The 18,847-nt window shown below is 43.6% G+C and overlaps 2 protein-coding genes across 3 annotated transcripts in view; one reads left to right on the top strand and one right to left on the bottom strand.

Moving 5' to 3' along the window:
- NCAPG (non-SMC condensin I complex subunit G) overlaps positions 1–4,944 on the bottom strand; it is a 56,835-nt gene extending 51,891 nt beyond the window's left edge. The window contains exons 1-3 of one of the 2 annotated variants that reach the window (XM_019526439.1): positions 3,750–3,911; positions 2,225–2,431; positions 83–130 (exon numbers count right to left, since the gene is read on the bottom strand). In XM_019526439.1, coding sequence (XP_019381984.1) covers positions 83–130; positions 2,225–2,431; positions 3,750–3,860 — 366 coding nt within the window. In that variant the 5' untranslated portion in view covers positions 3,861–3,911. Of the gene's footprint in view, positions 1–82; positions 131–2,224; positions 2,432–3,749; positions 3,912–4,886 lie in introns of those variants that run through there. The other variant, XM_019526438.1, reaches the window with a different exon arrangement.
- Positions 4,945–15,731: 10,787 nt separating this feature from the next.
- Positions 15,732–18,847, top strand: part of FAM184B (family with sequence similarity 184 member B) — an 89,099-nt gene continuing 85,983 nt past the window's right edge. Inside the window, exon 1 of the mRNA XM_019526621.1 lies at positions 15,732–15,904. Coding sequence (XP_019382166.1) covers positions 15,770–15,904 — 135 coding nt within the window. The 5' untranslated portion in view covers positions 15,732–15,769. The remainder of the gene's footprint in view (positions 15,905–18,847) is intronic.

Here is an 18,847-nt window from a genome sequence, read left to right as displayed (position 1 = left end):
TCAGCATGGCTTCATTAATTTTATCAAACAATTCATCATCAATCTGGGCATTTTCTGGCATATTTTCCAAAAGTTTATTAACAAGCTGGCATGCTCGAAATCTAACTGCATGGCTGTTTGCATTGTGAGACTTAAAGAGAAAAAGAAGTCAAGTACATTCAATGTTTCTTATTTCTAATATATGTTATACAGCAATGCATGCATGTACACACTGAACTGCCTAAACACATATCATGTGCATATGTTGTTCCATACTGGTCAGACCCTGACTATGATTCTGCGAGAGCTCATTATGAACTTTACTACTGTGAACAATCCCATTGAAAGAATAGTAGTAAAAAACTAGATCATATTCTCATCATTATAAAAAGGTGATCACTAAAATGTGATTATGTTCCACTCTGCTCAAGTCCCTAAAGAAAACAAAAAGTGAGAATGGAAATAGTAGATGAGTCTTTCTGCTTGCTGCTTTTTCCAACTTAGCCTTAAGCCTATGATAAAGGCATGTTATAAAAGTATGTACACTTGTGTTTTATCCTCTCTCCCCACTCCACCTCCCAAGGACTGAAACAGGTGGAAATGGGTTACACTTTGGTGCAATAGGTGGAATGGGATCTGGCCCAAAGTCTTTGCTGGGCCAGAACTGTTGGGTTATCTGCATACTTTAAGGCAAAGACTGAAAAAAATTCAAAGAATAATAAATCGAAATAAACTGATTTCATTTTCAGACATTTTTTTTTTATATTCCAAATTTTGGTCAGCTTACTTGCAGAAATGCAATTTTAAAATAATTTATACTATGGAAAAGTCGCACACTATCAGCGGTTTCTTGTTACTGAAATAATTTTCATTAACATTTTGTAAGAGAGCTAAACTAGAAAGCTTTGCCAATGCATGCTGGCATGTCTACACGTGCTTTTATGCGCACCTAAACTTAATGCACATTAAGGCGATTTAGGCATGCATCGACACATGCACATGCTAAGGTGCATTAACATGGTGTGCAGACCGACTTTGGACTAAAGTTAGTCCCAAGCCAGTCGACATACACAACATTAATACTCCTTAGAGTGTCTAAACGTATATTAAGGTGCTTTAGCTATTTGTGCCTATATTTGATACCTGCATTTGCAGGTATCAGATTTAGGCATGAATTGCCTAAAATCACCATTTTTAAAGGCACATTAAGGGTGCGCATGTGTAGACCTCTGCCCTTAATGAGTCTTAAAAATGGCTAATGCACCTTAAAATCAGCACATGTAGACATGCCCGGTGGAATATCAGCCAGCCTTACCCTTCTAACACAGAGACAGGAGTTTACCAAATGCTTATATCTGTAAAACTTCTGCTGGTTCATCAACCAGAACTATACATCTATAAGTGTGTAAAGCTGCTTATAAACAACATCGCTGATTATCAAGCAGGGTGTCATGGCACCCTGGAGTGCCTTTTGATCTTTCCAAGGTTGCCCTGGGCTCCACACAATTTTAGCACTGTTTAGGTGTACAAACATGATTCGCAAGATAAACCCAGAGATTTCAAATAGGATTCCAGTGTCCAAACCATTATGACGTGCTGTGGTCTTTTCCAATTCTCTGCCAGAGAAAAACTGTTGTATTATTTGTCACTTGGTTTTTGCCTAAGGAAAACTAAGAGCTGACATTTTCCAAGGAGTGCCTTAAATCTTAAAAGGTTGAGAACTGCTGAACTAAATTTACATTTGGTCTTTAATGGCAAATCAGCAAAAAAAGCCCAACACACCTCTAACCAACAGAGCTGTGCCGGTAAAAATTGACAAGTTTTGACCAGTCTCAACCCAATCCATGTTTGACCATCACATTAGTTTGGAGAGAGAAAACTGATGGAGGATTTAATAGCAATCTCCAACTACCTAAAGACTGCTTACAAAGAGGCTGGAGCTAGACTGTTCCCTGTTCCAGGATAGAGCTAAACTGCTTCAGTTGCAGCAAGAGAAGTTTAGGTTAGATCTTCAGAAAAGCTCTCACAAGGAGGGTAGTAAAGTACTGGAACAGGTTACCAACAGGTTGTAGAATCTTGATCCTTCAAGATTTTTAAAGACCTGGGTAGCCTTATCTGGGATGCTATAGTTGAACAGTCCTGCTTTGAGCAAAGGGTTGGACTAAATCAGTTGATCTCCTGAGGTCCCTCCCAACCTTAATTTTCTATGATTCTGTGATTAATTGGATAAAAGCTGTTATCATACCTCAAGCAGGAAGTTGAACAAGTAATTCAGAAGTGAATTGTTTTCCTTCTCTTCCTCAGCAACACCTTCTTCATCTGCTTGGTAGAGTGAACTTACAAACTTAGCTGCAAAATTTATCACTTGCTCTACTGCTGGTTCCCGCTTGTAAACTACCATTGGATACTTAAGGAAATGAAGAAACTCCTCACAAAAATTCTTCTCATCCAGCTGAAAGATAGCAATCACAGTGATTTGTGAATGAGTGAAGGGAAATTATTCATCTAGTACAATATATTAATGAGCACCTGCAGGTATACCCACAGAACATGAGAAAGAGTCTCTCAAACAAGTAGCAACTGAGCGCAACTTTTCAGCAACCAGACACCAAATTAATACAGCACAGGTCTCCTTGGGCTACAGGCATGAAGTGACAGAGGCAGCCACTGGACTGGCACATTCTCACGTGAACACACTTGGTGGGCAGGATAAAAATCACTGTGCAGCCAGATCTGGGTTATGGGCAGCCCACCCCAATTTAGAGCCTTACGCTAAAAACAGACCACTGGTTTTGACTTGCACAAAAACAGGCCGGGACAATCATTTACACAAGCATCTTGAATAGTAATTACTATGTTTCAACCATATATACATCAACACAGTCAGATAAGTCAACCTGATTTTTCTGATCCAAAATGTTAGGAATTTCATAGATCCAGTGTATAAGCCGACCTAACTTTTTTAGACCTAACTTTTTTAGATCGGAAATATGGGGGCAGGTAGAGACATGCCACAGTGCCGCTCACACAGGACAGGAGAGGGCTTGGCTGGCACGGCCCCATCCCCTGAGTGGCACTGCCTAGGCTGTGCCAGCCAAGAACTGAGCCTGGCACCGTTCACAGGGGATAGGGCTGCATCAGACAAGCACCGAGACTGGCCCTGTCTACTGCGAGTAGTGCTGCCGAGCACCAAGCCCAGCCCTGTCCCCTGCAAGTGGCACCAGGCTCAGCGCTCAGCTGCCGCAGCCCAGGCAGCACCAATCACAGGGGGCGGGGCCACGCCAGGCTAGTGTCAAACCCAGCACCACTTACAGGGGATGGGGACAGGGCTAGGCTCAGTGCTCACCTGGCATGGCCCCATCCCATGGGCTGCGCTCTGGGCCACACCAGCTGGGCGCCAAGCCAGGCCTCATCTGCTGCAAGTACCAACCCTAGCCCTGTCCCCTGCAAGCAGTGCCTGGCTTAATTAGCCACCAGACCCCTAGGGCAGTGGTTCCCGGCCTGTGACAGGGGCACCACCAGTGCTACCCGTCAGCAGCACGCGTTAACAGATGCACGATAATTACTTTAAAAGGAGAAGAAATGTGCTGGCGGTACTTCACGCTGTATCGATTTAAACTGGCAGTGCTCAACCTGTCAAGAGTGTGGGAACCGCAGCCCAAGGGTATTAATCAGGCTTCCCATCCAACTGCCTCAGGCTGGGCGGCGCCCGGGCACCTCACGTGCGACGGCGGGGCCCGAGCTCCCCGCGCACCGGCCCCGCCGCTCACCTGCGCGTAGGTCCGCCTCAAGGCCGCCACCAGCTTCGCCTGGTTCTGCTGCGGCTTCTGCGCCAGCGCGAAGGCGTCGCGGATCGACAGCGACTCCGCGTCTGCACCCATGATCGCCGGGACCCACTAACGGCCACCGACCCCGCGCGCCCGCTTCAAACGCGTCACGTGAGGGCGCACCAGTCTCGCGAGAACACAGAAGGGGGGCGGGGGCCAGGCTGTGGGGTTCTCCCGAGGATCGGGTCGAGGTTGCAGCTTGTCTCGCTCCAAGCTTGTGAGCCGGGGAGGGGGGAGAGAAGCTAATTTGGTTTGGAAAAAGAGAAGCTTTTCATGTTGTTGAAAAAAGCACCAAAAAAACCCAACAATCCAATATGAGAAAAAGTTAGGTTCTAGAAAAAATATGAAAAGCAGAGGATGACGTACCTAACTACATGCAAAATTAGTTCCCCGGGCTTCTGATGTGCCTTTATTGCGCTGATGGTGCTGGTAAAGAGAAAATAAAGGGATAGGGGCGACAATCGACTCTTTCAAAAATGTTATTGGCAAAAATTCTGTAACTTGACAATGTAAAACATAGTTGTTGTATAGCATTTTTAGAATTAGTAAGTGAAAATTCTTTTTTTAATAGGATGTAAAGTTTAGTTAATATATAAAAGGAAAACCTTAGACTACAGATATTAATGTGCTTATTGGAAGGGAAGGGAAGCAAATACAATACCAAAAGTCAGACCACTCACCATTAACAACAGAGCAGTTCTCATCCTTGGGATCCTGAAGTCCAGACCGGTGGTCTCCAAACTTTTTTGATCACGCATCCCTATCAGTAAAAAAATGTTGAGCACGCATCCCCATCAGTAAAAAAATTTTGAGCATGCACCCCCAATATATGTATATTTATAGAAATAGAAGTTCTAATATTTTCTTCCCACAGCACAACGGATCTTGTGCACCCCCTGGGGTGCGTGCACCCTGCTTTGGAGACCACTCTTGACAGTGCCAGTACAGTCTGGATTCTCACATCTGGAAATTTATCCTTCATTCTAATCAGCATCTTCATTAATTTTATCAAAATTCATCATCAATTTGGGCATTTTCTGGCATATTTTCCAAAAGTTTATCAACAAGCTGGAACACTTGAAATCTAACTGCATGGCTGTTTGCATTGTGAGACTTAAAAAAAAAGTCAAGTACATTCAATTTTTCTTATTTCTAATATATGTTATACAGCAATGCATGCATGTACACACTGAACTGCCTGAACACATATCACATGCATATGTTGTTCCAGTCTGCAAGAGCTCATTATCAACTTTACTATTGCGAACAATCCCTTTGAAAGATTATGTCTGGGAACTAAATTGCTATCTAGGGTTTTTTCCCCTGAATCTTAGCGGTACCAATTTCCATATGCACCCTTGCTGAGTTGATACAGTTTTCAAACCCTTGTACTGTGGCAGGAGTACGCAACAGGTGGTGCCATGCTACACATAGCTGCAAATCACTGCTCCATCCCACCTTCAGTTTAGACTGGCGGCACGGTCAAAGTAACCATCATGGAGCCCAACTAGAAAAAGAGTCAACCAGCTACAAAGTTAGTGCTTGAAAGGGTGCAACAACTTTCTAGCTGGTTTCTGTCCAGCTTTAGTCAGACACAGTACTACCCCTAGTATCTCACTTCCCTGCAGTAGGTGCAAGGGGCTGGCTGAGGGGAGAAGCACTTTCCCCCACTGTCCCAGACCCACAGTGCAGCATGGGGATCACATTGCCCGTTGTTCTGCCCCTAATGGTACCAGATGAGGAAAGACATACACTTCACCTAGTGAAGCAAGTCAGCTGTGCCGCAACACATTGCAGCTCTGCTCCATTCTGTGACATCTTTTCTTGCCCTCGCAAACCAAGCCCCTCTCCTCCCAGCTTTGACGGATGAGATCTTGCAGCTGTGGTTCTCAACCCTCTTGGACTTGAGGTGCCTCTCAATACCTGTTGTTGAAATGCAGGGCCATGCAATTAACTAATTTATCTATTACAGCACTACCTCTTTGTGGAGGGCCAGGCAGTAGGCAGGCGGGGGCGGGATTAGCCAGTCAGGGACAAGTCTAAACCTGCACTTACCTCTCCTTACATCTCGGGCAGTCCATGGTGCCACAACTCCTGGGTTGAGAATCACTGTTTAAATCATGGGTAGGCAACCCCCAGCAGGGGTGCCACAGCATGGCACGCAAAGGCATTCTGCTTAGCATGCACACCTTGGGGAAGGGGCTGGGGCTGCGCTGCCACAAGGATTGGGCCCTTCGTAGCTTCCCCACCATCTGTACCTGGCACACCAGCATCTTACAAGTGGCGGTGTTTTTGGCACTCTGCCCACAAATGTTGCCAACCCCTGGTTTAAAGGCTCAAAGATAACAGGAGAAATTTTACAATCTTTGTATTCTCCTTTGCCTGAGGAAGGTATGTGAGTCCGAAAGCCTGAAAATAAAGATTTTTTTTTGCAACTATCTACATGGTCTACTAAAAGATATTGCCTCTACCACGCTGACTGCTTTTGGTTTCAGACCAACATGACTACAACCTTTATCTCTCAAAGATAAAGGAGGCATGTACACACAAAACCCAGAAACATGAGGCAAGGGATTTGACTTGCTAGTTTTGAAGTCCTGGAGCTGGTGACCTCATACCTGGTATTCAGATGAGGAGGGAGGTGTGAGTAGAAGCTGGAGAGGGTAGCTTGGGCAACTCGTGCTATTAGAAGAGTGAAAATCCTCCTGTAAGAATATGTTAAGATAACGACCATGCATTTACCTGTAACTTAAAGAGATACCACATTAAGCTGTACTGTGTTGTGACGGGCTGGCTGGCAGTGACCTAGCCCAGGGGTTTTGAAAGGGCAAAAGATGATTGGAGGACTTGGGATTCCCTTTCCTCACCAATCTGGTAATGATTTGGCCCAGGGGTCTTGAAGGGGTAGAAGATGATTGGAGGACTTGGGATTCCCTTTCTGCACCAATCAGGCCCCAGAGACTCACCCCCCCCCCGTGTCCCGATTGGCCCCTTGGGTCACCTGGAGGGGGATAAAAGGGGCAGCATGGCTGACTCAGGGGAGAGACCAGTGAGGGATGATAAGGAAGGAGTTTCACAGAGCTGGGTCAGTGGGGTAGGAGCAGTGCCCTGAAAGAGCAGGACCTGCAGGCAGTAGTAGGACTCTCAGCAGTGCAATGTGCAGCCAGCAGGAGAGGCTCCCCACTGGGCTCCAGGATCCCCTGGGAGAGGCTGCAGCCAGCAGGAGAGGCTCCCCCCCTGCTCCAGGAAGGATCTGAGAGGTTCCCAGCTCTGCTTCCAGCTCCTCCAATCAGAGGCTAGGCAGCTTGACATGAGACTGGGACTCCAGGAAGGTCAAGACCCCTAGCAGACTAGAGCCATGCTACCAGTGTTGGCTGAGTGGCAGTGTTCCTGCCTACCACATGAGAAATCTGGTTTTAAGTCCTAACAGAGGTGACTTGGTATGAGTGAGATAACAAGAAGTAAATCTTCTTGCAGTGGAAAGGGGCCATTGTGCTTTCTCCCTCTCCAGGTATTAAGGCCCTATATTTCCTTGTCATTTGATATTTTGTATTTTGTGCCTTTTTTATATTTCACCAACCCGTATCATTTGTTCTGCTGTTTGTGTTTTTATATCTTGTTAACCCTGTTTTTTTTGTCAATGATTGTAAGTGTCTAACCTTTGTTAAATCCTGCCCCTTTGGGGCATTATAGTGTCCACTATACCCTCTGATTTATGCCTGTTACCTTCCCAGTATTAAAAGGTATATGGTTAAGTCCCCACTGGTGGTGTGGCTCTGCTCCATAGGGGGAGGAGAGTCCCTACACCTCCCACAGCGGTTGTGCACCTGCTTTGATCCCTTCAATTGGAGAGGGGGTAACTCCTTGGGTTACGGTGTAAAGGGTTGGGATGATTCAACTATCATTACAAGGGTATCTTTACTATTAACAGAACTCAAATTGGGTTGCAAAATTAGAAGTTTTGGGATGAATATATACAGCAAGTGTCTAGAAACAATATGCCTTTAGTGACATAGCAAATTTAGTTTTGTACTAAGATAAAACAATTTAAGGTTATAAAACCTGAGTGCTAATTTAGCAGTCTAGTTGAAGATATAATCTTAAAGGAAACAAAAAAAAATCCTCTCATGTTTTGAAAACCAGAAGTCCTGGCAGAGCCAGTTGGATAGAAAAAAATAGACTTAAGTCCTGTTTTCTTGTTAATGCACCCCTCCCCCATTGCTTCAGGATAGCGAGGCACATATTTGCTGCTATTCACAACTAATCTAGCTTATGCCCCCAACTTTCATACAAACCTTTTTCTTGAGCTATCAGATAATGTAACTCTGCAAACACACAATTATTGTAACTGAAGGTAAATTATATTTGAGGCTTACAAACAAGGCCATACCAAATTAGTTGCATACTCCATGAGCTCCTTTCCTGCCCCAGCAAAATTTTCTCTTTCAACCATGTGGTTTCTACCTATACCATACTCTCATCTTCCTGTTTTCCCCTCTTCTGTATTAGTCTACAACTTCCTCTATGATTTGTACCCTTCTCTTCTACAACTTTTGTTCTTCCCACATTTTCTATTTAAGTTCATGGTATGGGAGTAAGAAAGGTCTTCTGATCTACCCTCTTTCTTTTAAGATAAAGGCAGAAGCGAAGCTCTCTTACAGGCAGCTGCTATTTTGGGTGGTAACATCTGGTAGTTTAACTCAGTTAACACAATTTAAGCTAAAATTGGTGGGGGGTGGGGTTTATATATATCAATTGCCTAGCCAAATGGACAAAACTAGATGTTTTTAGTAACATGTTCTTAGAGGCCCACTTCTAAAGGAATCTTAATATGAACAGTTTAGTTGCAGTAGGCCTGATTTCCCCCCCGCGCTTAACATCTTGCTTAATCCTTTCCATCTATATAGGATGCATGCGATATGAGTGCAAACCAGTACAAAATCTGAACCACAAACATTCCCACTTTGCAGAGGTATTTAACAATGCCACAACATGGAAGGCTGTGGAGATTAGGCTTGGTGGAAAGATCCTGCGAATATATTCAATAGCATGTCAGTCACAAAAATGCTGGGAAAAGGCATGTAACTGTGAAGGCCAAGGAGACTTGTAACTTAAGGTAACATCCATGCAGAATTTGTGATTCGTTTGGTTGAGGGTGAGAGGGATTTTGTTTTGTTCTTAGCATCTAGTTACCAAGCAGTCTTCAAGTTTCAGAAGGACAAATTCTACCAACAATAGGAGAAATATATATCTTTAAATGACTGTGGTGTGGGTCTTCAAATCTTTTTCACCATACCACAATATGAATATTAGTTAATGGAATTCAGTAAATTAGCTGGATTGGGTAGTAAGAGTGAACATACTTCCAAAGATGATGATGGAAGCCCAAACCATTTTGTGATGCTAAAATGAAAAGTTCTTTCTATCACTTCCCATATCAATGCAGTGCACTAGAAAAGAAAAGAAAAAAGGCTGTCAAACAATGTAAAACATGACCACTAGGAGTCAGTCTTGTTTCAGATATAGCTGACCTAAAGTTTCATTAAAGAAGCATCAATTTTTTTATATGCAGCCCCTGGTCTAAAAAGAAGGCCTTATTTTATATATAAAATAAAAACTTGATGACAAGAACTTATCTTTAAACATCAGATACTTCTTTTGACACAACAAAACAACTCATGTGGTAGTGTTGTATGAGGGAAAATGTTCATAAATAATTATGTTATAAAAAATACCTCATTCTTAAACACAAATACCCAAAATACTTGTCATTAAGCCTAATGACTTGTTCTGATAGCACACTGCTACTCTGGGAATAAAGGGAATAGAAATTGCATAATAAATCCTGCAGCTGTGAGATTTTACTTGTCACGTCATAAAAAAGGCTTTAAAAAAAATACATGCTAAAACCAATACTGTGATTGGGAAGTAGTCAACCTGTGGAAATAACTATCATTAACCACAGATTCTTCATGAAATTATTATTTGTGAAGCCCATATTTTTTAAGGAATTGCCTGGGACCTGTGAAATAGCAATTTAAAAAAGCATTAGAAAAATATATTTAGCTAATAAAATATGCTGAACTTTCAAACAATTTCAGCCAGCTTTTCCATTATAAAGTGCAGAGAAGGGAATTTGCTGGTGATTTGCCAATTTTCATTGGATTTTGTCAGTCTAGAAACTCAATACATTTGCCTCAAAAATAAATTGTGTACTTGACTATGAAGACTAAATTATTTTTGACATTCACATATTTGTTAGACTTTTGCAACTATTTGCATATTGGGTATCATATGAGACCCTTTCCCCAACAAAATACTCCATAGGCCTGAGGAAATTATGCTGGGTTTTCAGCCAGGAGACTGGTTTCTTCTATAACCCATTAATATTTCTGCTAGAATTCGTATTCCTAACTCCAATCTCTAATATGCTGAACTGTAGCCTCATGCTCTTTGACACGTTGTCTTTCAGAATAAATATGCTCACGCAACATTGTATTGATGTCTTGCAAATAGAAGTAGAACCGTTGGCATAGGTTCTGGTCCACATAGAATAACGGTCTACTTCTGATGCATGCTATTTCTTCAGCACAAGCAGTAGAGGTCTCTTCTGTAACTCAGTAGGTTCAAACAGCTAATAATTTAGTGAAAAATATGTAACCACATTATATTAAATACCCTACACATAAAAGGTGACATAATTAATGTAATTCTGTCATTTCCTACCTGTAAGTGATTAGAGTAGAATTCACTATATAGTTCTCTGTCACCTTCTGACAGAAGTAGCAGGTTGTCATTTACTGTATGGATTGGCAGGGAAGTGAGATGCTCTGCAGGTGAGTTCCACAGATGTTTTATGACAGTAGGGTAAACTGAAGAATTTCTGTTTTCAGTCTAGGTTCTGGAGAGGGCTATGCTCTGGCGGTGCAATCTTTTTCTGCTTATTCCTCTCTAGAGTGACCAGTGTCTCTTTCAATCTGTCATTGTCTCAGTTCTGTCTTTTCTCAAGACCTGACACCTCATCCTCAGCCCAGTCTCCTCACTTATCCAGTTCCAAGTCTCTATTTTTCAGGCTTCACATTTCAGTCCTGCATATTCCAGTCGCTCATCATGACTCTATCCAAATCTCAGTCTCTTTGCTCAGCTGGTCCCAATTCCCCTTTTGCACCAGTGACCCTTATCAGAGCTGTCTCTTCTCTTTTGGTCCTTGTAGGCATTCACATGCCAATTTTAGTTTTTCCCTGTCCCCAGCTCTTCATCTGATACAAGTTACTCATAATCCATTCCTTTCACAACTCCCTTCCCAGTTTAATTTCCTCAACCTTCCCAGCTTCTCTTTGTCCCAATATATTCCTTGTCTCACCTACTCGTGTTCCCTCTGCATTTAAGACTGGTACCTTTCTCTTGGATGCTGCTTGGGCACAAGTAGGATAGCTTTTAAAAGCCTAGAGTCTACAAGCTCCCATCATCAGTTACAGAACCTAGCCTAGTTCCAAATGGGCCCCAAATCAGTTGGTGCAGTTGCAGTCAAAGTCCCGCTGAGGCTTGGGCTGAAGAATGCTCCCTTTTAGCTGCTCTGCCAGGATGCCACGTGCAGTCCAGCTGGAGGTGGGAGTCAATGGAACATGCACAATGAGAAGATTTGGGCTCTAAGGCTTTATTTAACATGAAGCGTGTACAAGTTTAGATTTTTAAAGGCTTGTCATTCACCCAAATTTGGGCAGACTTTCAGGTGAGTAGCTAAAGCCTATTTTCAGACACACCAGACACCACAGTCTCTTTGGGGGATGGGCCAGGCATGCTCAAGGCCCTTGGTGCCAGGACCTGCAGCAGCTTTAATAGTCAAGCTTTCCCCTGCTAAATTTCCAGTCTGCTAAAAACATGCAGGAAGTAAAGATTCTTAATTAAACAGTGGTAAGAAATGTAGCCTGGCAAAACATCTTTCCTGCCCCCCTTCCTTCTTATCCCCATCCCACTTGTCCAAAGTAGTTGAATCATTTGGGTTAAAATTTTCCCAAACAAAAATCAGCATGAGGCAGGGACCCAGCATGGGAAAAGGCATCCCAAATTATTGAATTCTGGAGGTTACAAGCAACTGAAAACAGGATCTTATAATGAGAAGTGTCAGATGCAGTAATGGAGTGGTGGCATTTCTATCTCTCTCCATGATAACTTCTACTTCAGGAGGCCTGGATGTGTCAGAAATGGGTTTCTGTGCCTTTTTCTCTAGTTTACCAGTTTGAAAGATTTTCCCGTTTCATTTATTATATAGCTGATAGCTTATATGTAAGATGCAAGGCTCCTTACACACACCACCAACTCTGCACTAATAAGCAGACTCAGCCGAAAGCCAAGATTGCATAGACCATGGAGGCAGACGTACCCCTGTCGATCCTTGAATATCAGTGCACTAGAGAGGCAATGGGCGTGTGTAGTTTATCCAAACTTTACCCTGGAGAACAGACTTAATTTCATAGCAGTGTTAATTTCACAGCACTCATTAAAACTGGATCAGAGGCAATTTTAATGGAAGTTTGAAGGACTGTACAGGTAACTTACAAGTCATTCATGGTGCTGCACAAAAACTGGCAAATATAAACTTAGAGGAGGGGGGAAGCTAGAGTTGGGGCACTCATGGTGAGAATGGCCCCACATTTCCTGAGGAAGTCATACTGCCAAGAAGGAGATGGGCAGCAATGCCAGACCTTCCTACTCATTCTCTGAACTCCACCTGGTTGGATTCTAAATCCACTAGATCACCAGTGTTTTGAGGCTGCCCTACCTACAGCCTATGTGAGATTATAACCTTTCTTCATAGAGAAGCATTCCTCTGAAACTCTCATTTTGAGGTTTTTTTTAATAACATTTTCCATCCTGTGGGGCTTTTATTACAAGAAAGGAGTATCAGGCCCTGATGTGCTATGCTCCAAGAAGCTATTTTGGGAACAATTTTAATATAAAAAAATGATGATTCTATATTACTTGAATTGCAGAAGCACCCACAAGCCCCAAGAAGAGTGAAAGAGGAAGAATGTGCAGTCCCTGCTCTCTAGAGCTTTCCACTCCACTTCATTGGTAAGTATTTGGCACAGTTTAAAATATTTCAGGAAATATAAATAGATAGAAATAAAGAAGTCACAATAAGTAAGGACTAGCCAAATCGTTCTTCAGATTTTCAACAGCAGACTGCATTTGACTGAAAAATAGCACTGCACTATAATACAGAGTATCCATCTAATGCTGTCCTCAGATACACACACGCACAAATCCCACTGGCTCCCATGGGACTGGCATGCAGATAAATGCTGAAAGGATTGAGCTGTGTATTTACAATGTTTTTGAAAAGCTTTCAGAACAAGTTACAGGACATAAATGATATCATATCCTAAACACACATGTTAATATCGTTATGAAGTAAATATTCTTCTTCACTGTTGTCAAATAAGGAATGTCAGTTATTTTTGGAATAGACACAGCTCTTCATTACTTACATGTGGGTTTTTAGAATTAAGGTGAGTTGATTTAGCTGAATCTTGGTTATGCTGGTAAGACATATTTTGATGCTTATAAGTCAAGCCATAAATAACATTATCCTGATGTCTGAACAGTGCAAAATGTTTAAAACTTGACATCTGTATTAAAAAGACTAATCATTATTTGAGTACTTCAGGGAAAAATGGAGCAAGAACCTCATAAGTTTGACTAGTCAAAGATGGTAAGAATGTTATAAATATTACAGTGGTTGCACCTGCTACTGGTTGCCAACCCCAATGGTATTGATTAGAGGCTCTTCGAAAGTTTTATTGTTACTGGTACAGGGGGAATATTTACAACGTGTGCATTACTTATCTAGACTAAAAGGACAGCAGGAAAGAGTAAAGAGCTCTTATGTTAACAAAATTATTTTTCATTTCTGTATTATTGTTGTACAAGAATTCATATAGGGGCCAAGAGTTATTTAATTCACTTGCCGTTGCTGTTCTGAGTGACCTTTCTTTTTTTGCAGAGGAAAAAAGGCAAAATTGCCCAAAATATTTAAGGGGGGCAACAGTTTATTTTCCCCAGTGCTCCTCCCCCACAAAAAAACAGCCAGAATTTGAGCCCTGTAAACCCCATTCAAGTCCATGGAAAGACTCATACTGAACCTAGTGAACTTTGGGTCTGAAGATAGGGATCCAAATATGTAGCAGTATTTATTATTGTACTGTATAAATAAACACACCAGTTTAACAAGTTACTAGTAGAGGAGCGGGATAGGTAGAACAAGGGAAAGCCAGCCTTTCAAATTAAGGGCACAGGCTATAGTTTTCTCAGTTAGAAACTTGATCTTTTTTTTAGGCTATATTATACTTTGATTCGGCTGAAATGTCATCTGCTAGTGACAATCAAAACAGCAGTATGCCTAATTTAGAAGCAAAATGCTATTGTTAAACTGAAATGTAACGCTTCAAAGCCAAGCAACTACTTGAAGCTTACATTTATTTGTTAAGTTATGCGATACATAGTCTGCATTCTTTACAAGTAGCAGATCCAGGCACAGGCAAGCCTGCAGGATTTATACCCACTCAGGATACCATCCAAGATGGACACTGTTCCCGCAACATGTATAAATCCGTGGTTCTCAGCTTTTTCAGGTTTGAGAAACCCCTCCAAAGACTCAAGGTATCCCTCAAAAAATGCCAGCTCTTAGTTTTCACTCTGGTTTTTGACTATATAAACATGATAGAGCAATTTTTCTGTTGCAAAGAACTCAGAAAGACCGCCACAGGGAAGAAAGTTTTTAACACTATGGATTGTTTTTATCTCATGAATCATGTTTGTACACGTAAGCGTTCACATTATGTGGCACACCACAGCATCCCTGAAAGGGTCTTGAGGCACCCCAGGGCACTGTGGCACCTTGGTTGAGAGTCACTGATATGTGAATAAGGTTGCATGCTTGAGTAGTAAAATAGAGGTCAAGGAAGGTGCCCAGCTGTGTATAAGTACTAACACACATACAGGGACTGTAAACATAGGGCCTTATTTCTGCCCTTTATTTATTATAGCTTGATATGGTGCTAATAACTCTTGTGCAAGGCCGATTTCTGTACAAGAAATACATTTGCTTCCCAAACTGCTTTGACAGGTTCAATAAATAAGCTTCCCCGCCAGCCAAGACCTAATTTAAGGAACGATTTTTGAGCCTCATTATAACCTGTTTGGCTTTATTCTTACATAGCATGTTCCACCTCTTTAGCACATCCTTAAATCATAAAACCGTGCAAACCTTTTTTTTGGCTGTCAGCCGTGCTTTATTTTTTCCTAACTGGCATGTGGTCCCCAGACTGATCAGAAGAGAAAGCAGGTGCTCCTTCCCATCATGGCAAGGCTGCCCCGGGGCTTTTGCTTCTCTCCCTACCCTTTCCCCACTTCTCTTTCGTCCTCTCCCCTGTCTATTCCATCCTCCCGGCTGTTCCTGTAGCACTGCCCTCTTATCCCTCTCACTTCTCCATCGCTTGCTGCCCCCAGGCCAGTGTGGCCTCTCTTTCTCGCCCTTCTTGCCCCACTTTTCCTGCCGCTGGTTCAGGTCCCGAAGCGCCAGCGCCGGGCACATGGAAGTGAGGCGCCGATGAGCCCTTGTAGCCCGAGGAATCAGGACTCGTGGGAGAAGTGATATCTTTTATCAGACCAGCTGCCTTGCTGCAAAAAACCGATTCTGCCGGCTCCGCGTCTCGCCCGGGGGAGCTGCAACATCCAGCCGCTGGCTGCTTCCCCTGGCGGAAGCGCAACCATTTGAAGGGAACGGGGAAAATCCGGGCGGGGGCTTGCACAGGTTGCTCCGCGCCTCCCTGCTCGGCCGCCCGGCAGCGGGAACGGGGCGTGTGCCGAGGGGGCGGGGGCTGAAGTTGGGCTGCGGGGGCGCGGGCGTGGTGCCGGCGCGGACTCGCCGCTCTTCCGCACATCCCCGCGCTGCCAGCCCCATGGCCTCGGGCGCGAGCAAGAGCCGTCAGCCCGGGACTTGCAATGGCCCCCAAGGCGCTCGCTGCAGCCCGGCAGAGGAGTGCAGCCGGGAGATGCACACGAAAATGTGCAAGAAGATCGCCCAGCTCACCAAGGTAAGGCAGGGCTCTCTCTGCTCGGCGCCTGCTTGCAAACTTCCCATCCTCCTGCCGGGAGGAGAGCACAAGGATGCCGGGGGGGCGCAAACTTCACTGCAAATCGCGGCTCTTCGGGGGGTACAAACCGCCCGTGCACTCGCCCACGTGCCGGGCAGGGGGTGTCTGCCTGCTGGCCAGCCTGTCACCCGGCCCCTTTCGTTATAAGGATCAGCTGGAGGATGCTGCGCTCCGAGCTGGACCTCGGCTGCGTGCAGCGTAACGCTGCCGTGTAGAGCCGTGGTCGTGAATGCGTGCAAACAGCAAAAATATCCGCCGAGGGGAGGGAGGGGAGGGCAGCCCACATCGCCCCGCCGTGCGGTTGTATCTCTGGGCTGTAAGCGGCATTACCCTGTTTCATGCTGGGTTACGGTAGCGGAGCTCTCGCAGCTTGTCCATTTTGTGTAGCAGGCAAGAATCAGAAATCTCAAGCAGCACTGCCTGCCTGCTCCCCTGTCTGCGCTGCTCCTTTGTCAGTCTAAGGGGGGAAAAATCCGTAGTTCCTGAAATGTGATCGATTGGTCTCTGTGTCCACAGGGGAATAAGTAATGGGCTCAAATTCCAAGGGAGATGTAGGTTAGACAGCAGGGAGAACTCGGACTATGAAGGTGGGCAAGAGCTGGACCAGCACCCACGAGGTTCTGAAATCTTGGTGGAAGTTTTTAATATTTTTCTGGGACAGGAGCAAGTTGGACCAGATGACCATTTGAAGTACCTCTCCCAGCCCGATTAATTGTCTAAGTCCGTATTTTCCCCCTCCCTCTTTTTAGATTATCTTGCGCACTCTCCCTGATCTAACAGGACACACCATCAGTTCTGTATAGAGTCCAGCAATTTACTCACCGCCGCTCTTTTCTTCATTAATTAAAGCACTAACTACAAAGTAACTTACAAATACATGAAGAGAGAGACACAACTAGTGTGAAAGTTAAACATTAAGAGGTAAATATTCCCTAGGAAGGGTTACTGTGTTTTAGTATTTGTGACTTCACTTTTTCCTACTGAAGAAAAAATGCAGGGATGTGTTGTATTTAAACTTGTACAAGTCCATGCAGATATGTTTACACACAAGTATTTTGTTTCTATGTGCATGTATATATAGTAATTTGATATTTATTTTTATGTACACAGATGGCTGCACATTTTGCATGTGAATACACATACGTACATTAGCACACTCTTTGATCTTGCAGTAAATGTAACCTAACAGTCCAAATAGAGATGTGGCATACATTTTCACTACTTGAGACATTCAAACCCTGTTGCTGACTGGCATGTCCATCAAGGCCCTGGGGCCAGATTACGTAGGAGGCCGTGCCAACCCAGTTACATCCTTCTAATTTCTAGTAACCTGTTGGTAACTCATGGGCCGGATCTGACCTGTGAAACAACATGTTTGACACCCCTGTTGCTATAGGAATTAAACCAATATAAGCAGGGCCAGGTTAACGCATAGGCAAACTAGGCATATGCCTAGGGCCCTTTTCCTCCATTGCGGTAGTGCAAATGGCCCTGTCTGCTTCCCTTCCTCTCTGCCAGCCTCACTGCAGCGGCAGCTGCTTCCTAGTGGCGGCTTCAAGCCCCACTTCCTGCAGGTGGTAGCGCTGGCATGGTGAGGGGGGGTCCCGCAAGTTTGTTTGCCTAGGGCCCACTAAAGGTTTAATCTGGCCCTGAATATAAGTACTTAAAGAAACAGTGTTACTTTTTTATTTATCCCAACCATTTCCTCATCCCACAACAAAATAATTATTATTGGCAAGTGAATATTAAGATTTCTTGAAATGACTATTCATTTTTGATCTGCTGCTCAGTTTCTGTCACTGCCCAGTTCACCTGTAGGTAAAGATTAAAGATGTCTGAAACCTTCTAACAGCTCCTCTAATTTTCTGTTCCGTGGAGCAACCAAGAGGGTTTGCTGAAATGATATGAGTTGCTCCATCAGGTTTACAATCAAAAGTTGAGCTTTTGAATTACTTCCTTCTCTCTCCTATTTGAAAAACAATAGTGAGGATCATATTTATTAGTTAAATTTAAAAAAATGATAATAAATTGTAATTTGCAGCACTGGAATTTCATAGGGTTGCTAACTCAGTCACTGCAGGTGATCCATCCAGAGCAAACTTGAAGTTTATTGGTAAGAGAGGTATGGTGAAGTTTGTATTGTCAAGCCTCATATTGAGGTTGTGGCTAAATAGAAGATTTTGGTGCAGTACCTTCTACAAGCTTTAGTCATACAGAAAAGCTGTTTTAAAGTACCTTTAATTCCAATTAAATATTGAGAGAAATTTTTAATTATTTGCCAAGATAGAATAGAATAACAAAATAGTGTTTTGTAACATTAATTTATCTTTGTATTAGAAAAATAAATACCATTTTCCATTAGTAGTAAAACTCACGTCAGATGTTTCCAAAGCCCTTTACATTGAAGATTGTGGTGCCAATCTTCAAGAAAGGGAGGAAAGTGGATCCGGCTAACTATAGGCCCATCAGCCTGACTTCTATCCTGGGGAAGATTTTAGAAAAGTTTATTAAAGAGGCCATCCTTAATGGACTGGCCGATGCCAACATCCTAAGGGATAGCTAGCATGGGTTTCTTGCGGGTAGGTCTTGCTCGACCAATCTCATTTCCTTCTAGGACCAGGTGACCTATCACCTGGACAAGGGAGAAGAGATTGATGTCGTATATCTTGACTTCAAAAAGAGCCTTTGATCTGGTATCCCATGATCACCGCTTGGCGAAACTGACCAGTTGTGGCCTTGGATCCACCATGATCTGCTGGCTGGAAAATTGGCTCCGTGGTTGGACCCAGAGGGTAGTAATTGATGGCAGTCACTCATCATGGTGTCCTGTGACCAGTGGGGTCCCCCAGGGCTCTGTCCTTGGACCCATATTGTTCAACATCT

The sequence above is a fragment of the Gavialis gangeticus genome, unplaced genomic scaffold (genome assembly GCF_001723915.1).
Source record: "Gavialis gangeticus isolate Ggan-Ray unplaced genomic scaffold, GavGan_comp1, whole genome shotgun sequence".
NCBI lineage: Eukaryota > Metazoa > Chordata > Crocodylia > Gavialidae > Gavialis > Gavialis gangeticus.
This window is presented reverse-complemented; position numbering and strand designations above follow the sequence as displayed.